The 18,338-nt window shown below is 48.5% G+C and overlaps 2 protein-coding genes across 2 annotated transcripts in view; both read left to right on the top strand.

Moving 5' to 3' along the window:
• The first annotated feature begins 3,394 nt into the window (after nt 1–3,394).
• LOC146337408 (uncharacterized) overlaps nt 3,395–18,338 on the top strand; it is a 37,532-nt gene continuing 22,588 nt past the window's right edge. Inside the window, exons 1-3 of the mRNA XM_084814439.1 lie at nt 3,395–3,403; nt 7,792–8,002; nt 8,104–8,671. Of these exons, the coding sequence (XP_084670565.1) occupies nt 3,395–3,403; nt 7,792–8,002; nt 8,104–8,671 (788 nt within the window). The remainder of the gene's footprint in view (nt 3,404–7,791; nt 8,003–8,103; nt 8,672–18,338) is intronic.
• SIPA1L3 (signal induced proliferation associated 1 like 3) overlaps nt 7,930–18,338 on the top strand; it is a 101,731-nt gene continuing 91,322 nt past the window's right edge. Inside the window, exon 1 of the mRNA XM_084814494.1 lies at nt 7,930–8,098. The gene's annotated coding sequence lies outside the window, so the exon portion shown is untranslated. The remainder of the gene's footprint in view (nt 8,099–18,338) is intronic.

Here is an 18,338-nt window from a genome sequence, read left to right on the forward strand (position 1 = left end):
ATCTTCGAGCCCAAGAAAGTAAAATCTGTCACTGCTTCCATTTCTTCCCCTTCTATATGCCAGGAAGTGATGGGGCCAGATGCCATGATCTTCGTTTTTTGAATGTTGAGTTTCAAACCAGCTTTTGCACTCTCCTCTTTCACCCTCAACAAGAGGCTCTTGAGATCCTCTTCGCTTTCTGCCATTAGGGTGGTATCGTCTGCATATCAGAGGTTCTTGATAATTCTCCCAGCAATCTTAATTCCAACCTCTGATTCATCCAACCCGGCATTTCTCATTATGTACTCTGCATATAAGTTAAATAAGCAGGGTGACAATATGCAGCCTTGTCGTACTCCTTTCCCAATTTTGAACCACTTGGTTGTTCCATGTCTGGTTCTTACTGTTGCTTCTTGACCCTCGTACAGGTTTCTCAGGAGACAGGTAAGGTGGTCTGGTACTCCCATCACTTTAAGAATTTGCCAGAGTTTGTTGTGATCCACACAATCAAAGGCTTTAGCGTAGTCAATGTACTGCTTTTCCCACCCTTTTGTTGACTATGAGTGCTACTCCATTGCTTCTACGGGATTCTTGCCCACAGTAGTAGATATGATGGTCACCTGAATTAAATTCGCCCATGCTTGTCCATTTGAGTTCGCTGATTCCCAAGATGTCGATGTTCAGTCTTGCCATCTCATGTTTGACCACTTCCAGCTTACCTTGATTCATTGATCTTACATTCCAGGTTCCTAAACAATATTGTTCTTTACAGCATCGGACTTTCCTTTCACCACCAGACACATCCACAGCTGGGTGTCCTTTCGGCTTTGGCCCAGCCGCTTCACTCTTTCTGGCGCTACTTGGAAATTCCCTCTACTCTTCCCCAGTAGTATATCGGACACCTTCCGACCTGAGGGGCTCATCTTGATTCATTGATCTTTTGAAATGCCCAGGAGGAAGGGACATGGTCAGCTTGAAGAGGGGGAGCAGAGAAACTGTGCTGGCATTGATGTTGCTGAGAAATTGGCTCCCTCTCCTCCAAACTCTCCGAAGCCTGCAACCTGCTGGGAGATCTGTCGGCTGCACTGGGACCCTGCCAACTTCCTCAGGCAGACATGACCCCTGAGCACTGTCTTCCCTACCTGGTGTCCTCCTGATGCGCTGACCTGCAACTCCCATGGCTATTGGCTATGTTGGCCAGGAATTACAGGAGCTGCCGTCCAGTGCAGCGGAGTGTGCCAGGTGCTGGGAGGCTGCTTAGCTGCTAGGAACTGACCTTGCCATTCCTGCTGGCTGTCGGTCTGCCTGGGTGGGCATTGGGGGCATCCTGAGCTATTGTGCTTCTAGCTGCAGCTGCAGACACCCAAAGCAACTCCTGGCGCCCAGCTGCCACCACCTGCTGGACAGGTAGATCGCAAGGCCTTTGATGTTTTGCACCTTGGCAGAGCAAGTGGGGGACACCAGGTAACAGGCTACATCCTTGGATTAACTGGAAGTTTGAGGAGAGAGGTTTTCATTGGCACACCTTGACCTTGGAGGAAGCGGGGCGTTTTGACCTTGAGGGTAACTCAGAGGTTTTGGTTGTACTACTGTTTTTGTTGCTGCTGCTATTTGTTCATTTGAATAAATACTTTTGTTTGGCTGTATCTTGGGTGTGTGCATATGCAGGGCACAGACATCCAAACTGAGGTTCAGCTTTTCCTGGTGGCAGTGGGGGGCGGGGGGCAGCATGGGCCAGAACAGAGAATACCTGAAGGAAAATGCCCCCCAGACACGGAACCTAGCCCTGGGTTCTGCCCTAAGTGTTACATATTTTCTTTTCTTTATGTTTAGCTGTCTTTTAAGACCATGGTCTTTCCAAGGTGGCTTAAAATACACAAACAGTACAATTCAATATCAGAAGCAAATTAAATTTAAACCATTTTAAAACCAGTTACAATAAAATTGTGGTGGGCACAACTCAATGCTGTCTTGTAGAAGACCCTCTGCTGGACGTGGGGGTGTATGATTGGGGGCAGCCCAAAGCTTCCTGTAGGATGTCCAGCTGGGGTCGTCATGGACTGATGTCTGTTGCATAAAAATGACTGCTTTGAACAGAGGAAATTGTGCTTTATCTTGAAGGGGACCCTTTCCCAGTCACAGGGGTATATGGCATGGGGGCAGCCTAGGCTTCGTTTGGGGTGCAGGGTCATTGAAACATGAGACCTTTATTCACTTGACTGGTTGAGCTCTTTTTTTAAAGTTCTGCACAAATAAGGAACTGGGAAATGGTAGCCAACCTCAGTATCAAAGGGTTCTCTACTTACGAGTTCTCTCTGTGGAAATCAGTTCACAAGAGGACCCTGGGAAGAGTCCTTTGGATGACCCAGTCATCTGCTGAGCTTGTAGAGTGGAGCACAGAAGGGAGATTACAAGAGGGGAGCTGTTGAGCCTCCTTAATGGTTGACCTGCAGTACATACAGGAAATTGCCTCTATAGATGAAGCGTGCCTGCCTGCCATTTTTTCCAGGGCTGCCATTAAACATGCTGTGCAAGCATCCGCTGATAAGCGAGAGGAGCCGAAACGAGATCCTTTTAAGCAAGGCTCCTGGAACTGGCTGTTGATCCACAGGAAGATCCAAGTGGAGGCTGCAGCTGATGGCAGGCAGAGGCAGAGCCAGAAGTGGGCAGGGTTCTCAGGGCTATAGAGCCTGCTGCCCCCCCCCCCCCCGCCATCCCACATAAGTTGAAGCCAAGGGCTGCAGGTTCCTCACCCTAGCTTTAAACAGAGTGGAAGTTCTACAATTTATCCCCTTGCTGCCTAGGCAAGGGAAGGGGGTTGTCATGCTTTCTCAAATTGCTTCCGTGGTGTTCCTTGCAGCAGTTGAACAAGTATATTGAAGACAGGGCAGAAAAGAAGGCAGTCTCACGAGGGGCAAGCAGAGAACAAACATGCAAAGTAAAGTCCCCATGGGCTGGCTTGCTTGGGCATACAAAACAAAATATTACAAGTTGCAGGATTAAAAACAACAACAACATGCTGGGGCTTCTCTCAGGTTGCAAACAGGGCCCTATTCCAAAGATCAGCTGGCAGGCAAGCCCATCAGAAAACCAAGGAAGGTAAGGCTATATTGGTTATTTCACCCGCAGTGCTTAGTAAAACTTTGTTGGCTTTCAGCCTTTTTAGAGGTTTTTGTCAAGTAGAATTCCTCAGAGAACAGTCATCCATTTCTCTCCCTCCTCACCCCTCTCCCTCCTCACGCCCACCCCCTCCGGGCCATGCATGTTCAGTCAATGTTCTTGTCTTTCTGCTGTGTGGCCCACAAATCAGCCCCACTTTGCAACCCGAAGACAGAAAGAAGGGAGCTACATGTGGAACCTGCAGAACTCGATTTCCCCCCTGGGGTTGGAAGCCAGAATCAGACTAGCAGCGGGGATGGTCAAGGTAGGAAATTCCTCCAGCCGTCTGCATTGGGGAAGACATTGATAAAAGGTGTAGAGTGAAAGCCACAAGTGCAGCGTGCACAAACACATTGTTCACGGATCCTGAAGGCCTGAGGTGAGGCTTCAAGGATGCTCCAGCTGGAGATGGAAAGGTTTTAGCACACAGCCCCAGAGATGCAAAGCACCATGATTAATAGCGCATCATCACAACATCTTGAGTCTGTTTCCTGCCTCCCAGCTGAGCAGAGCAGAGCAGAGCAAGCTGCTCCAGCTGGTCCAGGGACTATAGAAGCGAGTGAGCGACCGGAGCGAGCGAACGGAGGGAGCAAACAGGAGTTCGGCAGGGGAGGTCAAGGGGGAGGCCCCTAACATTTTTTCTTTTTTAACAAACATCTTTTTTTCATTTATTTGTCTTGTAACACACACTTCCACACCAGTGGGACTCTGCTTTTAACCTCTAGGGAGTAGAGGAGCAGGCACAGGCTAGTCTAGAACAATCACAAAGCTAGACACAAAAAGGGGAAAGAGACAATGGAAGGACAGGACTCTCCAGTGGTGGTGACCTGCACGGTTTGTGCAATGTTTGTTTTCTTGCCTGAGAACAACATGGCCTACACCTGCAACAAGTGCAAGTTGATCATGCTGCTGGAGGAAAAAGTAAGAGGACTGGAGCGGCAACTGTCAACCCTCCAGGGAATAAGAGAACACGAAGAGTTCTTGGACAGGGGACTGGAAACAAAGCCCTATGAAGAGAGACTCAAAGAACTGGGCATGTTTAGCCTTGAGAAGGGAAGACTGAGGGGAGATATGATAGTGCTGTTCAAGTACTTGAAAGCTTGTCACAGAGAGGAAGGCCAGGATCTCTTCTCGTTCATCGCAGAGTGCAGGACATGGAATCATGGGCTCAAGTGACAGGAAGCCAGATTCCGGCTGAACATCAGGAAAAACATCCTGACTGTTAGAGCAATACGACAATGGCACCCATGACCTAGGGAGGCGGTGGGCTCTCCCACACTGGAGGCATTCAAGACGAGGCTGGACAGCCACCTGTCAGGGATGCTCTGACTTGGATTCCTGCATTGAGCAGGGGGTTGGACTCGATGGCCTTGTAGGCCCCTTCCAACCCTACTATTCTATGATTCTATGATTAACTGCCTGGGAAGACTTACTGGGCCAGCTGGCCTCCAGTTTCTACAGCAGGGAAGTACAGGAAGAGGGCTGTTGAAGCTGGCTGTAGGTTTGCTGGTCCCACACTCTTGGCAGTGCAAACGCCAAAATGCTAAGGGAATGAAAAGGGCAACTAAAATTATCAAGGGGCTGGAGCAACTCCCCTGTGAGGGAAGGTTACAACAGCTGGGATTGTTTAGCTTGGAAAAAAGGAGGGTCAGGGGAGACATGATAGAGGTGCACAAAATTATGCATGGTGTGGAGAATGTGGGTAGGGGGACATTTTTCTCCCTCTCTCAAAATAGGAGAACCCACGGTCATCCAATGAAGCTGATTGATGGGAGATTCAGGACAGATAAAAGGAAGGGCTTCTTCACACAGCCCATAATTAAACTATGGAATTCTCTACCACAGGATGTGGTGATGGCCACCAGTTTGGATGGCTTTAAAAGGAGACTGGACAAGTTCCTGGAGGAAAAGGTTACTAGTCCTGATGGCTATGTGCTACCTCCAGTACCAGAGGCAGTGAGCCTATGAACCCCAGATGCTGGGGAACATGGGTGGGAGGGTGCTGTTGCACTTGTGTCTTGCTTGTGGGTTCCTAGTCGACAACTGGTTGGCCACTGTGTGAACAGAATGCTGGGCTAGATGGACCCTTGGTCTGATCCAGCAGGGCTCTTCTTATGTTCTGATGTAACTAGGATTTGAGGAGATGATTGGAAGGGAGAAAGAAGGTGAAGGTGTTTGTGGGTTTGGGAATATGCATTTTCCTATCTCCCTTTTGTAGACAGACGCCAGTTCATAGAATCATAGAATAGTAGGGTTGGAAGGGGCCTACAAGGCCATCGAGTCCAACCTCCTGCCCAATGCAAGAATCCAAGTCAAAGCATCCCTGACAGATGGCTGTCCAGCCTCATCACCTCCCTAGGGAATTGGTTCCATTGGTGAAGTTTCTCCTGATGTTCAGCTGGAATCTGGCTTCCTGTCACTTGAGCCCATGATTCCGTGTCCTGCACTCTGGGATGATCGAGAAGAGATCCTTGCCTTCCTCTCTGTGACAACCTTTCAAGTAACTTGAAGAGCGCTATCATATCTCCCCTCAGTCTTCTCTTCTCAAGGCTAAACATGCCCAATTCCTTCAGGCTCTACTCAAAGGGCTTTGTTTCCAGTCCCTGATCATCTTTGTTGACCTCCTCTGAACCGTCTCCAGCTTGTCTGCATCTTTCTTAAAATATGGTGCCCAGAACTGGACACAGTACTCCAGATGAGGCCTAAGCAGTGCTGAGTAGAGGGGAACTAGTACTTCCTGGGATTTGGAAGCTATGCTTCTATTAATGCAGCCCAAAAGAGCATTTGCCTTTTTTGCAGCCACATCACATTGTTGGCTCATATTCAGCTTGTGATCGACAACAATTCCAAGATCCTTCTCGCTTGTAGTGTTGTTGAGCCACGTATCCCCCACCTTGTAACTGTGCATTTGGTTTCTTTTTCCTAGGTGCAGAACTTGGCATTTATCCCTATGAAATGTCATTCTGTTGTTTTCTGCCCAGCACTCCAGTCTATCAAGATCACTTTGAATTTTGTTTCTGTCTTCCAGGGTATTAGCTATCCTGCCCAATTTTGTGTCATCTGCAAATTTGATCAGCATTTCCTGCACCTCCTCCTCCAAGTCATTCATAAAAATATTGAAGAGCACTGGGCCCGGGACTGAGCCCTGCAGTACCCCACTCGTTACCTCTCCCCAGCTTGAGAAGGTCCCATTGATAAGCACTCTTTGAGTCCGATTCTGTAGCCAACTGTGGATCCACCGGATCGTTGTTTCATCTAGCCCACTTTGAGCTAGTTTGCTCATCAGGAGATCATGGGGCACTTTGTCGAAAGCTTTGCTGAAGTCGAGGTATATGATGTCCACAACATTCCCATGGTCCATAAGGGAGGTGACTTGATCAAAAAATGAGATCAGATTCATCTGGCAGGATTTGTTCTTGACAAATCCATGTTGGCTTTGAGCAATCTCTGCATTGCTTTCAAGGTGCTTCCAGATGGATTGCTTTATCATCTGCTCCAGCATTTTCCCAGGGATTGATGTCGGACTGACTCCTCTGTAGCTCCCAGGTTCCTCCTTTTCACCGTTTTTGAAGATAGGGACAACATGAGCCCTCCTCCAGTCATCTGGCACTTCCCCCGTCCTCCATGATTTCTCAAAGAGAAGAGACAGCGGTTCTGAGAGTTCTTCTGCCAGTTCCTTTATGACTCTAGGATGCAGTTCATCTGGCCCTGGAGATTTGAACTCATTTAAAGTAATTAGGTGTTCCTTGACCATATGCCTGTCGATCTCAAGCTGCAATCCTGCCCCTTCAGCCTGCACTTTGCCTTTGCCAGGGGGGTCATAGACCCTCTTTTGGGAGAAGACTGAGCCAAAGTAGGAATTCAGCACCTCTGCTTTTTCTTGGTCATCTGTTATCGTTTTGCCATCCTTATTTAATAGCTGAACCACCATTTCTTTCCTCTGCCTTTTACTATGCACGGAGCTGAAGAAAGCCTTTTTGTTGTTTTTAGCATCCCCCGCTAACCTCAGCTCGTTCTCAGCTTTAGCCTTCCTGACGCCATCCCTGCAATTCTGTGCTACCTGCCTGTACTCTTCCTTTGTTGCTTGGCCTTCTTTCCATTTCTTATATGTGTCCTTTTTTGTTTTCAGGTCATCCCTAAGCTTTTTGTGAAGCCACATTGGCTTCTTCTGTTGGAATTGTTTGTGATTGTGCCTTGAGAATTTTCTTTTTTAAAAGCTCCCACCCATCTTAGAATCATAGAATAGTAGGGTTGGAAGGGGACTCCTTTTCTCGCTAGCATCGCTTGCCATGGGACCTTACTGATCATTGTACTCTTGGCAACAAGGTAGGTTAGAGGAGAGCTTGCTTGTTCTTGCTGTTGTTTTTAAAGAAATGAACTTTATTCAAAAAATTGTTTTAAAAGAAATTAAGGATGTTTGTCACATAACATTTTGGCTGATCTTGAGATTTTAGGCCAGGAGAAAACACCCACAGGCAGCTTATGGCAAAAAAAGTGTTGGGGCAGGGAGTATTTTTTTTAATAAATTATGAAAATTAACAATAAATTGTTTATTGCTTAGATATTTAATATGAGCAATTCATAAATAGAACAAACCTAGAAGCTGCCATCTGCTGCGAGCACTCTGCACATGCTCGGGGCAGTGTTTTTTAGCGCCTTGACAAGCCGCAGAGCACCGAGAAGGAGAAGGGCGGCGAGCGGCCGTGCCGCGCCCGCCCCGCCCACGCAGCGCCAGGCACGGCACGGGCGGGGCGCGCGGCCCTTCAAGCCTCGCGGGGCGAGGGAGGGGGCGTGGCCCGCGAGGAGCGGGGCGAGGGAGGGGGCGTGGCCCGCGCTCGCCGCCCGCCCTCGAGCGCGCCAGCGAGCGAGCGAGCGAGCGCGCGCGCCAGCCAGCCGGAGCCCGCCCCGCTCCCGCGGCCGCTCCCGGTGTCCTCGCGCCCCGCCGGCCGCCACGCGCCAGGTGAGTGCTGGCTGCCCGCGCCTCCCCGCTTCCCCCGGGCGGCCGCCGGGCCTCCCGCGCCCCGCCGCCCGCCTCACGGCCGGCCCGGCCCGGCCCCCGCCGCTTCCGGATTCCCCCTCGCCGCACGCATGGGCCGCGGCGCGCCGAGGATTCTGGGGGCCGTAGTCCCCTCGCGGGGGGCGCCTGGGTGAAGCGTCGGGACCGGCGGGCAGGGAGGACTGCGAGCCCCGGCAGCCCCCGCGCGGGCGCGCTCTGCCCTTCCGCTGGGGCGGCCGGGGCGCCAGCGGGGCGCGGCGGCCCGCCGGACGCCCAGCGCCGCCGAGGGGCGAGGCGAGCGCGGCGGAGGCGGGCGCCGGGCCCTCCGGAAGGCCTCGCCGGGCCCGCCCGCGGCCGCCCGCTCGGTTGGGGACGGCGGCGGGCGGAGCGGCGAGCCGCCGAGGCGGCTTCCTGTAGCGGCCCCCGCCCCGCCCCGCCCCGCCCCGCAGGAACGAGCGGAGCAGCCCCTCCGGCGCTGCGCCCCCCTCGCGGCCCGGCGCGCTGCCCGCCCCGCCATCCCGGCCCAGAGGCCCCGAGGTGGGTCCTGCAGGCAGCCTCGAGGGGCGCGCGCGTGGCTGGGTGAATCGGGGCGGGGGTGTTGGAGTTGGTGGAGTGACGCGCCGCTTCTCCCGGCGGGGGCCCCGGCAGGGCTGTCCGGCCTGATTTTGCAGACAGTCGCCTGTTCGGGCCGGGCCTGGTGTTGCGGGGGGCGGGTGCCTCATTTCCTCTTAGGGCCTTGTGCCCTCTCCAGCAGCGTCTTCGTGGCTGTAGGAGGCGGTTGCCTTGAGACGCCCGCCCCGGCTTCTTGGAGGAGGGGGATCAGGCTGCTCCCTGCTCTCGTTTTGAGCAGGCTTTTATTTTCCTCCTGAGCAAGGGCTGCGCACCAACTCCGAGAATCGCTGTGTGTGCCGGAGGCACGCTGCGGGTTGAGCTTGCCAGATCTCTGCCTAGCATATGCCTGGCCAAGGTGCACACCTTCCTTCCAGGAAGCAGGCTCGCAGGAGTGACAGCAGTTCTAATTACAGCCTCAGACTTGGCACGAACTCTTATTCCACAGTGACTTTGGCCGAGCTGTATCAAAAGGATAGAGCCGATCGCGCTATAGAGTGGACTTAGTGAGGAATGCAGTGAGCCCTCTTCATAACCTCTCTTGTGCAGACCTGCCAGAACACAACTGTGATCTCCATATGGCATTAGCAGCGTGAACTGGGGTTAGTTGGATTGCCTAGGCAATCCGCCTGCCTGTTTCCCCCCTTTAAAACATCTCTACGCTTTCCTAGTGGGAGCCATCCCCAAGTGTGACAGGAATCAAGGGGCCAGTCTTGTCAGAGAAGCTGAATCAGCAGAATGGAAGCAGAAGAGACAAAATGACATTAAATGGGGAGATGTTAAACTTGCTCACTTTGCCTGGAGGTATTGGCTCCATTATACTCTGGAAGTAACAGCTGCACCCTGAATGAGGGGAGGGGGGGGAAGCAGGCGATAGCAAGGGGGATTTACAGCATTAGGGACAGGGGGCTGCCAGACACTGACTTAATAACCCCCTTTTGTTTTTATGGACATGTTGGAACACAGCAGGTGCTTGCTGGGGAGGAAAGTGGCTCTTAGAGCTGGCAGTGAAGGGGCTGCAGAAAATCCCCGGAGTGCTTGAGAAGATTGGAATTGTTTACCTTAGAACAGAGGCAAATAATAGGGAACTGATAAAGGCCTGTAAACTGGTGCCTGGGAGCCGCTACTGGTAGCACAGTGAGCTCTTTTATTGGACTGCCTAACTTTCAAAAGCCTGGATTCAGGCTTTTGAGTTACACAAGGGGACAGAGGTCTTCAGGCCAGAAGCCAAGCCAGTGTGTTTCATCAGTAATGATGGTTTCTACTGGCGATGTTGGCATGGAATAACAAGCCAGAATTCTGGCTTATCCTGAATGTGCCGATGGTGCATGCAGCCCACTTGCGCCCACTTTGCTCCTCCCCACTAGCACAATCAGGCATGGAACAGTTTGTTTAGTGTATTGTTGGAACAGGCAATCCTGGCTTGCTGCTCCCTTTACAAGCTAGAATTGCAAAACGGGGGTTTGTTCTTGGTTTACAATTGCTGGCCTGTTTTGGAGCAACAAGCTAGGAACTCCGGTTTGGACAACACAGGGCTAAACAAACTATTCTTCTAGGCTGTCTAGCAGTCGGGCTAGGGAGGACCAAAGTAAGAGCAAGCAGGCCTTTGCGCTGGCCCAAAGCCTGTTCTTGGTAAGGCAGAATTCTCTGGAATTCTGGTGTATTGTTCCAACGTGAATGCAGCCACTGTGAAATGTAAGTTCCACAAATGTTTGGGGGTGAGGCAGGGGTGGCTTCAGATGTTGGTTTTTATAAACATGGCTCTTCAGATCCCTGTCAGTATAACCTTTGAATTATTTAGGACCAATTCTCTTGACTTGGGTCCTGTCAGGAAACAGTCAGAGACTGTAAGTAACACCAGCTCAAATCAACCGTCTTTACCTCCCACACCTTGAGATGCTTGCCAGAAAGCAGCTTGAAGATGTGTGAAAAGGCAGGCTTGCCGAATCAGCCAGTATCTGCCATTAACTCTTGAGATGGGAGCAGTTTTCCAGTATTGCGTACTGAGCAGGTGCATTTGGGGAGTTGGCATGTACTGGCTGATTTGACAAGTCGTGTTTTCACAAATCTTTGAGCAACTTACTGAAAAGTGTCTTAAGATGCAGGTCAGCAAAAGTGATGTGGGAAACTAGGTGGGCTTTAAATGAAACTCTGTAGAGAGACCAAAGAGACATTAAATTTGTAATTATGGCCTGGTCTCACAGGAATAGCTTTTCAGGGGATTAGGCCTAGTTGTGGCACTTGTTGGCGTATTAACGTATCAGCACTTGCTGTGCGAGTCTGTGTGTGTACAGGTGGGTCAGCCAGGTACCCTAGAGCAGCTTGCTCCAGTGGTGCATTTTCTCTTGAAGAGTGGCGATTATAGAATTAATAGGCTTCTCTCTTTTCCAGCGGATAAGATGGGTATACCAAGAATTATGTAGGCTTTTCTTCTTTTGCAGGTCCTGGACCTCTGTGATGCCATGCCATGGCCCCTTATGCTAATGTTCCTGCCTCTTAAGCCATGTTGTCATCCAGCACCTGTGTAATTAGGGAAATGGGTGAGCCCAAGCGTGGGCCCCTTGTGCCTGAGAGCTGGATAGACTGAGGAGAAAGATGGTGGTCTAGCTAGTTAATCCAGCTAGTTAACATGAGATGCATCTCCTTCCTTCTTTGATTGAACGCTTACTTATTAGTGGGTTTTAAAGCCAGAAGACACCCGCCAGCCTGAGGGACAACAACACAGAATGAGGGGCTAGAAAGTTTTATTTCCAGATCACCACCTCTGCCCCAAAAGATGGAATTTTATATCAGGGGGCTCACAAACTGCATATTCTTTAGAGATATCCCTCATTTGGGTATTTTCCTGCATGCAGGAAAGTGTGTCTTCATTCCTCTGGGTTCCAGCTTTAAGCATTCAGGCACCTCTTTGAGGGTTTAAATCTGGTTAGACAACCTGGTGCCCTCCAGATGTTTTGTACCGCAACTCCCATAAGCCCCAACCAGCATGGCCAAGGGTCAGGGATTATGAGAGATGTGGGCCAAAACATCTGGAGGGCACCAGGTTGCCCGCCTCTGGTTTAAACCATCGCACCAGAAATAAAGCATTTGACAAGGACCGTGGGCTAGTGCAGCAAAGAGCTGCGATGCTTGGGACTTGTCTGTCATCCAGGGCTGTAACTTAAAGTAGCAGTTAGGAAGAGGTGCTGTCTGCTGCTGCTGCTGGTCTTGTGAGGGTAACTTACAGAATCATTAGGGATAAAGAAGCTAAAAGGCCCTAGACCCCAGCAAGATTGTTCACTCTTGTTGTTCAGTCGTGTCCGACTCTTCGTGACCCCATGGACCACAGCACGCCAGGCCTTCCTGTCCTGCACTCTCTCTCAGAGTATGCTCAAGTCCATATTCATTGCATCGGTGATGCTATCTAGCCATCTCATCCTCTGCCATCCTCTTCTCCTTTTGCCTTCAATCTTTCCCAGCATCAGGGTCTTTTCCAGGGAGTTTTCTCTTCGCATTAGGTGGCCAAAATATTTGAGCTTCAGCTTCAGTATCTGTCCCTCCAATGAGCAGTCAGAGTTGATTTCCTTTCGGACGGACTGATTTGACCTCCTTGCAGTCCAGGGGACTCGTAAGAGTCTTCTCCAGCACCACAGTTCGAAAGCATCAATTCTTTGGCGCTCAGCCTTCCTTATAGTCCAGCTCTCACAGCCATACATTACTACTGGGCAAACCATAGCTTTGATTATACGAACCTTTGTTGGCAAGGTGATGTCTCTGCTTCTTACTATGCTGTCTAGGTTTGCCATAGCTTTCCTCCCAAGGAGCAAGCGTCTTTTAATTTCATGGCTACAGTCACCATCTGCGGTGATCTTGGAGCCCAAGAAAGTAAAATCTGTCACTGCTTCCATTTCTTCCCCTTCTATATGCCAGGAAGTGATGGGGCCAGATGCCATGATCTTAGTTTTTTGAATGTTGAGTTTCAAACCAGCTTTTGCACTCTCCACTTTCACCCTCAACAAGAGGCTCTTTAGATCCTCTTCGGTTTCTGCCATTAGGGTGGTATCGTCTGCGTATCTGAGGTTCTTGATAATTCTCCCAGTAAGCTTAATTCTGACCTGTGATTCATCCAACCTGGCGTTTCTCATGATGTACTCTGCATATAAATTAAATAAGCAGGACAACAATATACAGCCTTGTCGTACTCCTTTCCCAATTTTGAACCAATCAGTTGTTCCATGTCGGGTTCTTACTGTTGCTTCTTGACCCTCGTACAGGTTTGGAATTCTCTTGCTTTCTTCATGATCCAGCGAATGTTGGCGACTTGATCTCTAGTTCCTCTGCCTCTTCAAAACCCCGCTTGTACTTCCGGTAGTTCTCAGTTCGCATACTGCTGAAGCCTAGCTTGTAGGATTTTGAGCATCACCTTGCTGGCATGTGAAATGAGCGCAATTGTGCGGTAGTTTGAACACTCTTTGGCGTTGCCCTTCTTTGGAACTGGAATGTAAACTGACCTTTTCCAGTCTTGTGGCCACTGCTGAGTGTTCCAGATGTGTTGGCATATTGAGTGCAGCACTTTTAACAGCTTCATCTTTTAGGATTTTAAATAGCTCAGCTGGAATACTGTCATCTCCGCTAGCTTTGTTGCTAGTAATGCTTCCTAAGGCCCACTTGACTTCACTGTCTAGGATGTCCGGCTCAAGTTCAGTGACCACACTCTCATGGCTATCAAGGACATTAAGATATTTCCTGTATAGTTCTTCTGTGTATTCTTTCCACCTCTTCTTAATCTCATCTGCTTCTGTTAGGTCCCTGCCTTCTTTGTCCTTTATCATGCCCGTCTTTGTGCAAAACGTTCCCTTGAGATCTCCGATTTTCTTGAAAAGATCTCTAGTCTTTCCCATTCTATTGTTTTCCTCGATTTCTTTGCATTGTTCATTTAAGAAGGCCTTCTTGTCTCTCCTTGCTGTTCTCTGGAACTCTGCATTCAGTTGGATATATCTTCCCCTTTCTCCCTCGCTTTTCGCCTCCCTTCTTTCCTCAGCTACTTGTAAAGCCTCATCAGACAGCCGCTTTGCTTTCTTGCATTTCTTTTTCATTGGGATGCATTTAGTTGCTGCTTCCTGAACAATGTTACGGACCTCCATCCATAATTCCCCAGGCACTCTGTCTATCAGGTCTAATCCCTGAAATCTATTCGTCACCTCCTCTGTATATTCATAAGGGATATGATTTAGGTCATACCTGAATGGTTTAGTGGTTTTCCCTACGTTCTTCCATTTAAGCCAAAATTTTGCAAGAAGCAGCTCATGATCTGAGCCACAGTCAGCTCCAGGTCTTGTTTTGACTGACTGTATGGAGCTTCTCCATCTTTGGCTGCAAAGGACATAATCAATCTGATTTTGATATTGACCATCTGGTGATGTCCATGTGTAGAGTCGCCTCTTGTGCTGTTGGAAAAGAGTGTTTGCTATGATCAGTGTGTTCTCTTGGCAAAACTCTATTAGCCTTTGTCCTGCTTCATTTTGTACACCAAGGCCACGCTTGCCTGTTATCCCGGTGATTTCTTGACTTCCTACTTTAGCATTCCAATCCGCTATGATGAAGAGGCCATCTTTTTTTGGTGTTAGTTCTAGAAGGTGTTGTAGGTCTTCATAGAACTGATCAACCTCAGCTTCTTTGGCATCAGTGGTTGGGGCATAGACTTGAATTACTGTGATGCTGAATGGTTTGCCTTGGATTCGTACTGAGATCATTCTGTTGTTTTTGAGATTGTACCCCAGCACGGCTTTTCCCACCCTTTTGTTGACTATGAGTGCTACTCCATTGCTTCTAAGGGATTCTTGCCCACAGTAGTAGATATGATGGTCACCTGAATTAAATTCGCCCATGCTTGTCCATTTGAGTTCGCTGATTCCCAAGATGTCGATGTTCAATCTTGCCATCTCATGTTTGACCACCTCCAGCTTACCTTGATTCATTGATCTTACATTCCAGGTTCCTAAGCAATATTGGTCTTTACAGCATCGGATTTTCTTTTCACCACCAGACACATCCACAGCTGAGTGTCCTTTCGGCTTTGGCCCGGCTGCTTCACTCTTCCTGGCGCTACTTGGAAATTCCCTCTGCTCTTCCCCAGTAGTATATTGGACACCTTCCGACCTGAGGGGCTCATGTTCTGGCGTCATATCTTTTAGCCTTGTGATACGTTCCATGGGGTTTTCTTGGCTAGAATACTGGAGTGGGTTGCCATTTCTTTCTCCAGTGGACCACATTTTGTCAGAACTCTCCACCATGACCTGTCCATCTTGGGTGGCCCTGCATGGCATAGCTTATGGCTTCACTGAGTTACGCAAGCCCCTTCGCCACAACAAGGCAGTGATCCATGAAGGAGTTGTTCACTCTGCATCCCTCCTAATCTAGACTTTCCTGTGCTGCAAGCAGGGAGCAAGAGTGCTGGCATGAATAGGAACCAGTACAAAATCTGCTACCCAAGGGTGCTTTGGACTCACTGCCAGCACGATCCAGTTCTACACAGACCTGTCCCCAGAAACTTGCTGCTGTTTCCCATGCTTATGCTTTAATAGAACAGAATTTCCCTGGAGTTAGGGCTGGAAAAATCTTAGTTGCCCATGTGCCAGAGAATTATAAGTAGTTGTCTAGCTCGGCTCAGATGGCACTCCTGTGTTCAAAATCGGCACATGTGAAGAATTAAGATGCATTGCTGTTTCCAAGGCATACTATTACATTCAGTGTGAGGTGTATTATCCCTTTCCAGGTGATTCCATCAAATGCGGGAATGGCTTGTAGGGGAGCTTCGTATGTTGTCAAAATCTTTCCTCATCAACACAAGACTGCCTTTAAGGAAAACAAAGCTGGAGTCCAAATGGGAGAGTTCTGTTTGATTTAAAGGTGCACGAATGACTCTCCATGGGCAGTTGCCCTTAAACAAACAGCCACTCCCTGCAGTGTTTGCCTCCCAAACATTCTGGCTGGAGGCACCTGAAAGTGAAATGGGCAGGCAGTGCAGGACAACAGGGGAGTTTGCTGCAGCTGCTAAGCGTTGCAAGGGGTTTTCTTGAGCTCTGAAATCTGAACATAATGCTGAAGTCCTGCCTTTGACCTGTGGAAGCTGCCCCTTGGCCACCTGTAATCAAACTGTACACTTGTTAAGCAAAAATTGCTGACAGCAGTGAGGGTTAGAAATGAACTCTTCCCAAAATATTTGTGTTTTGTGCAGGGGGATCACACTTTCCCTTGCCTGGTTGAAAGACACTACCCCACCCTCTTCTTTAACTATATTCTTATTTTTTTCAGTTTAATGGACATGGGCTAAACATAACCTGAAACAGTTAAACACAATCTAGTTCACTTAGGATGCATAGAGTACAGAATTGCAGAACCTTCCAGCTGAAATTATTTTCTCTTGGTAGGTTAGCAAACTGTTACAACCATTTGGAGGGGCTTCCGTCTGGATGTATACCACCAAAATGGGTACCATGTTGCATAAAACGTTTCCGGTTTTGCATGATCTTTAACAAATTTCATATGGTGGGTAAGCTTGTCCATTAATAAATGATACCAAAGCCTCCGAAAGCAAGCCTTGATGTTGTTGCTCTTACTGCTGCTAAAGAGTGTCAAATAAAGACTTTATGCAGAGTAGATGGTAAATCCTTTGGAAAGATACTCAGAACAGCAAGTCTTGGTGGTATTTTGTATGGCATATTGTTAATGTCTTGGAAGACTTTGTCCCAAAATGCCTACCAGAGAACATGTCAGCAGTCCGGTGACACCCCATCCAACGTTTATTTGAAGCTTCTTTGAAGATCTTCTGAGTCTTGATGAGGGTTGTGCCACCAAAAAAATACCTTGGAAGTCCATTCCCTTCCCCTTTCACTTAATTGTCTTCATTGAGCTAGAAACAACACTTGTCCCAAAGGGAATTGTCTATTGTTATCCCAAAATCCACTCCCAGACCTCCTTGTAATGCTTCAGATGACCCACAAAATAGTTCGAGCAACAATTTGTATAGCTTGGATACCATGCCCTTTAACGTGGAACTTGAAATACATTCAAAACTCATCAGTGGGCATGTTACCTCTGACAACACATGAGGACTATATACAGGGTAAGGTATTTGCATATACTGGAACGAATGAAGACTGAAATCTGTCCATTTCTCCATACCAGCTATAGATACACACTGTTCATTTTAAATAATATTCCAAGTCCATTTTCCTTCCAAAATTTATAGGCCACATCAGTGTGATTATCTTTAAAAAGCTGGATGAAACATAAAGGGCATTGAAGTGGATGCTGCACGCGCTAATATATTTATACTGCAAAAGTTGTACTGGTGAAAGGATTTTGATCTCATGTAGATGTTTTAATGCCGACGGAATTGGCATGATTAATAGGAAAACCCCACACTTCTGTATATTTCAGTGAAAATCTCCCTGGTGGTATAACTTTATTAACTCATGTAATTGAAATGCTTCGTAATAGAATTTTAAAACTGAAACATCGAGTCCCCCTTTCCTTTATTTTTGTTAATCATTTTTTTAATTACATCTGGGTCTTTTGTTCTTCTATATAAAATAATTAATTAGTTTTTGCTGCTTTTTAAAGATATTGTCCAGGATGCAAATGGAAATGATCTGGAACAGGAAGTTACGTTACTTTAGGGAGCAATCCTATGGCTGCTAGTCAGCAGCTAGATGGCCATAGGATATGTTGGTTTCTGGGAACCAACCTTGGAGCCCACACTCGGAGGTCAGTTCCCGGAGAATCTGACCTTCCCTCCCTCCCGTGCTACCTTGCAGGAAGCTCAGAACAGCCCCGCGCTCGGAAGAGGAGTGTGGAGTGGCGAAAACAGGGCATTCTGGGGGGTGTTCTGGGGCGGGGAAGGCAAAAATGCTGGTACGATGCATCCTATGTGTTGTCCAGGAGCCGCCTCCCCCGCTCCGCCTCCTGCGGCTAGACAGCCAGAATTGGTTGTCTAGCCGCAAATGCAGGGCAGCTGAAGCGTGGAGGGAACGATCCCCTCTGTGCTTCTCCTGCCCTGCATTGGATAGACGGTCGCCTCCTGAGTTCGGAGGCGTCTGCATATCCCCATAGGAGTGTGCCCTTAATGACAGAAATGTTATTTTGACATCAGCAGTCCTCTCAAACTAAGGTGGAAAGGTTCCCATGAGGATATTTCATGTTCAGTTTGCTTCATAGTGAAGAAATAATTACTTTTAACCAGATATGTATAGTTTTCTGTGCCTAAATATTTCCATGCCCTTGTTACTCATGTAAGTTGAAATATCTTGTTAAGACGATTTTGTGATTTGTTGGCCGTCCATATTTATACCCAGGATTTCTGATTTTTCATAGTTAACTTCAGAGTCTGAAACGTCACCATAGCTGCTTATTTCTCTTTGAATTTCTTAAAGTGACACTTCAGTATTATTATTATTTATTACATTTCTACACTGCCCCATAGCCAAAGCTCTGGCTAGATTGCTAGTGGCACATCATCTGCGAATTGTGTTGATAGTGGTGCCAGTAATTTTGCTGTTATTCCTTACGGAAGTTGCCAGAGGCCACTCTTTCCCTTTCTGTGGCGTTGTGTTGT

This window comes from Heloderma suspectum, chromosome 10 (assembly GCF_057233095.1).
Source record: "Heloderma suspectum isolate Gila_16-S chromosome 10, 16-S_ref, whole genome shotgun sequence".
In the NCBI taxonomy this organism is placed as follows: Eukaryota; Metazoa; Chordata; class Lepidosauria; order Squamata; family Helodermatidae; genus Heloderma; species Heloderma suspectum.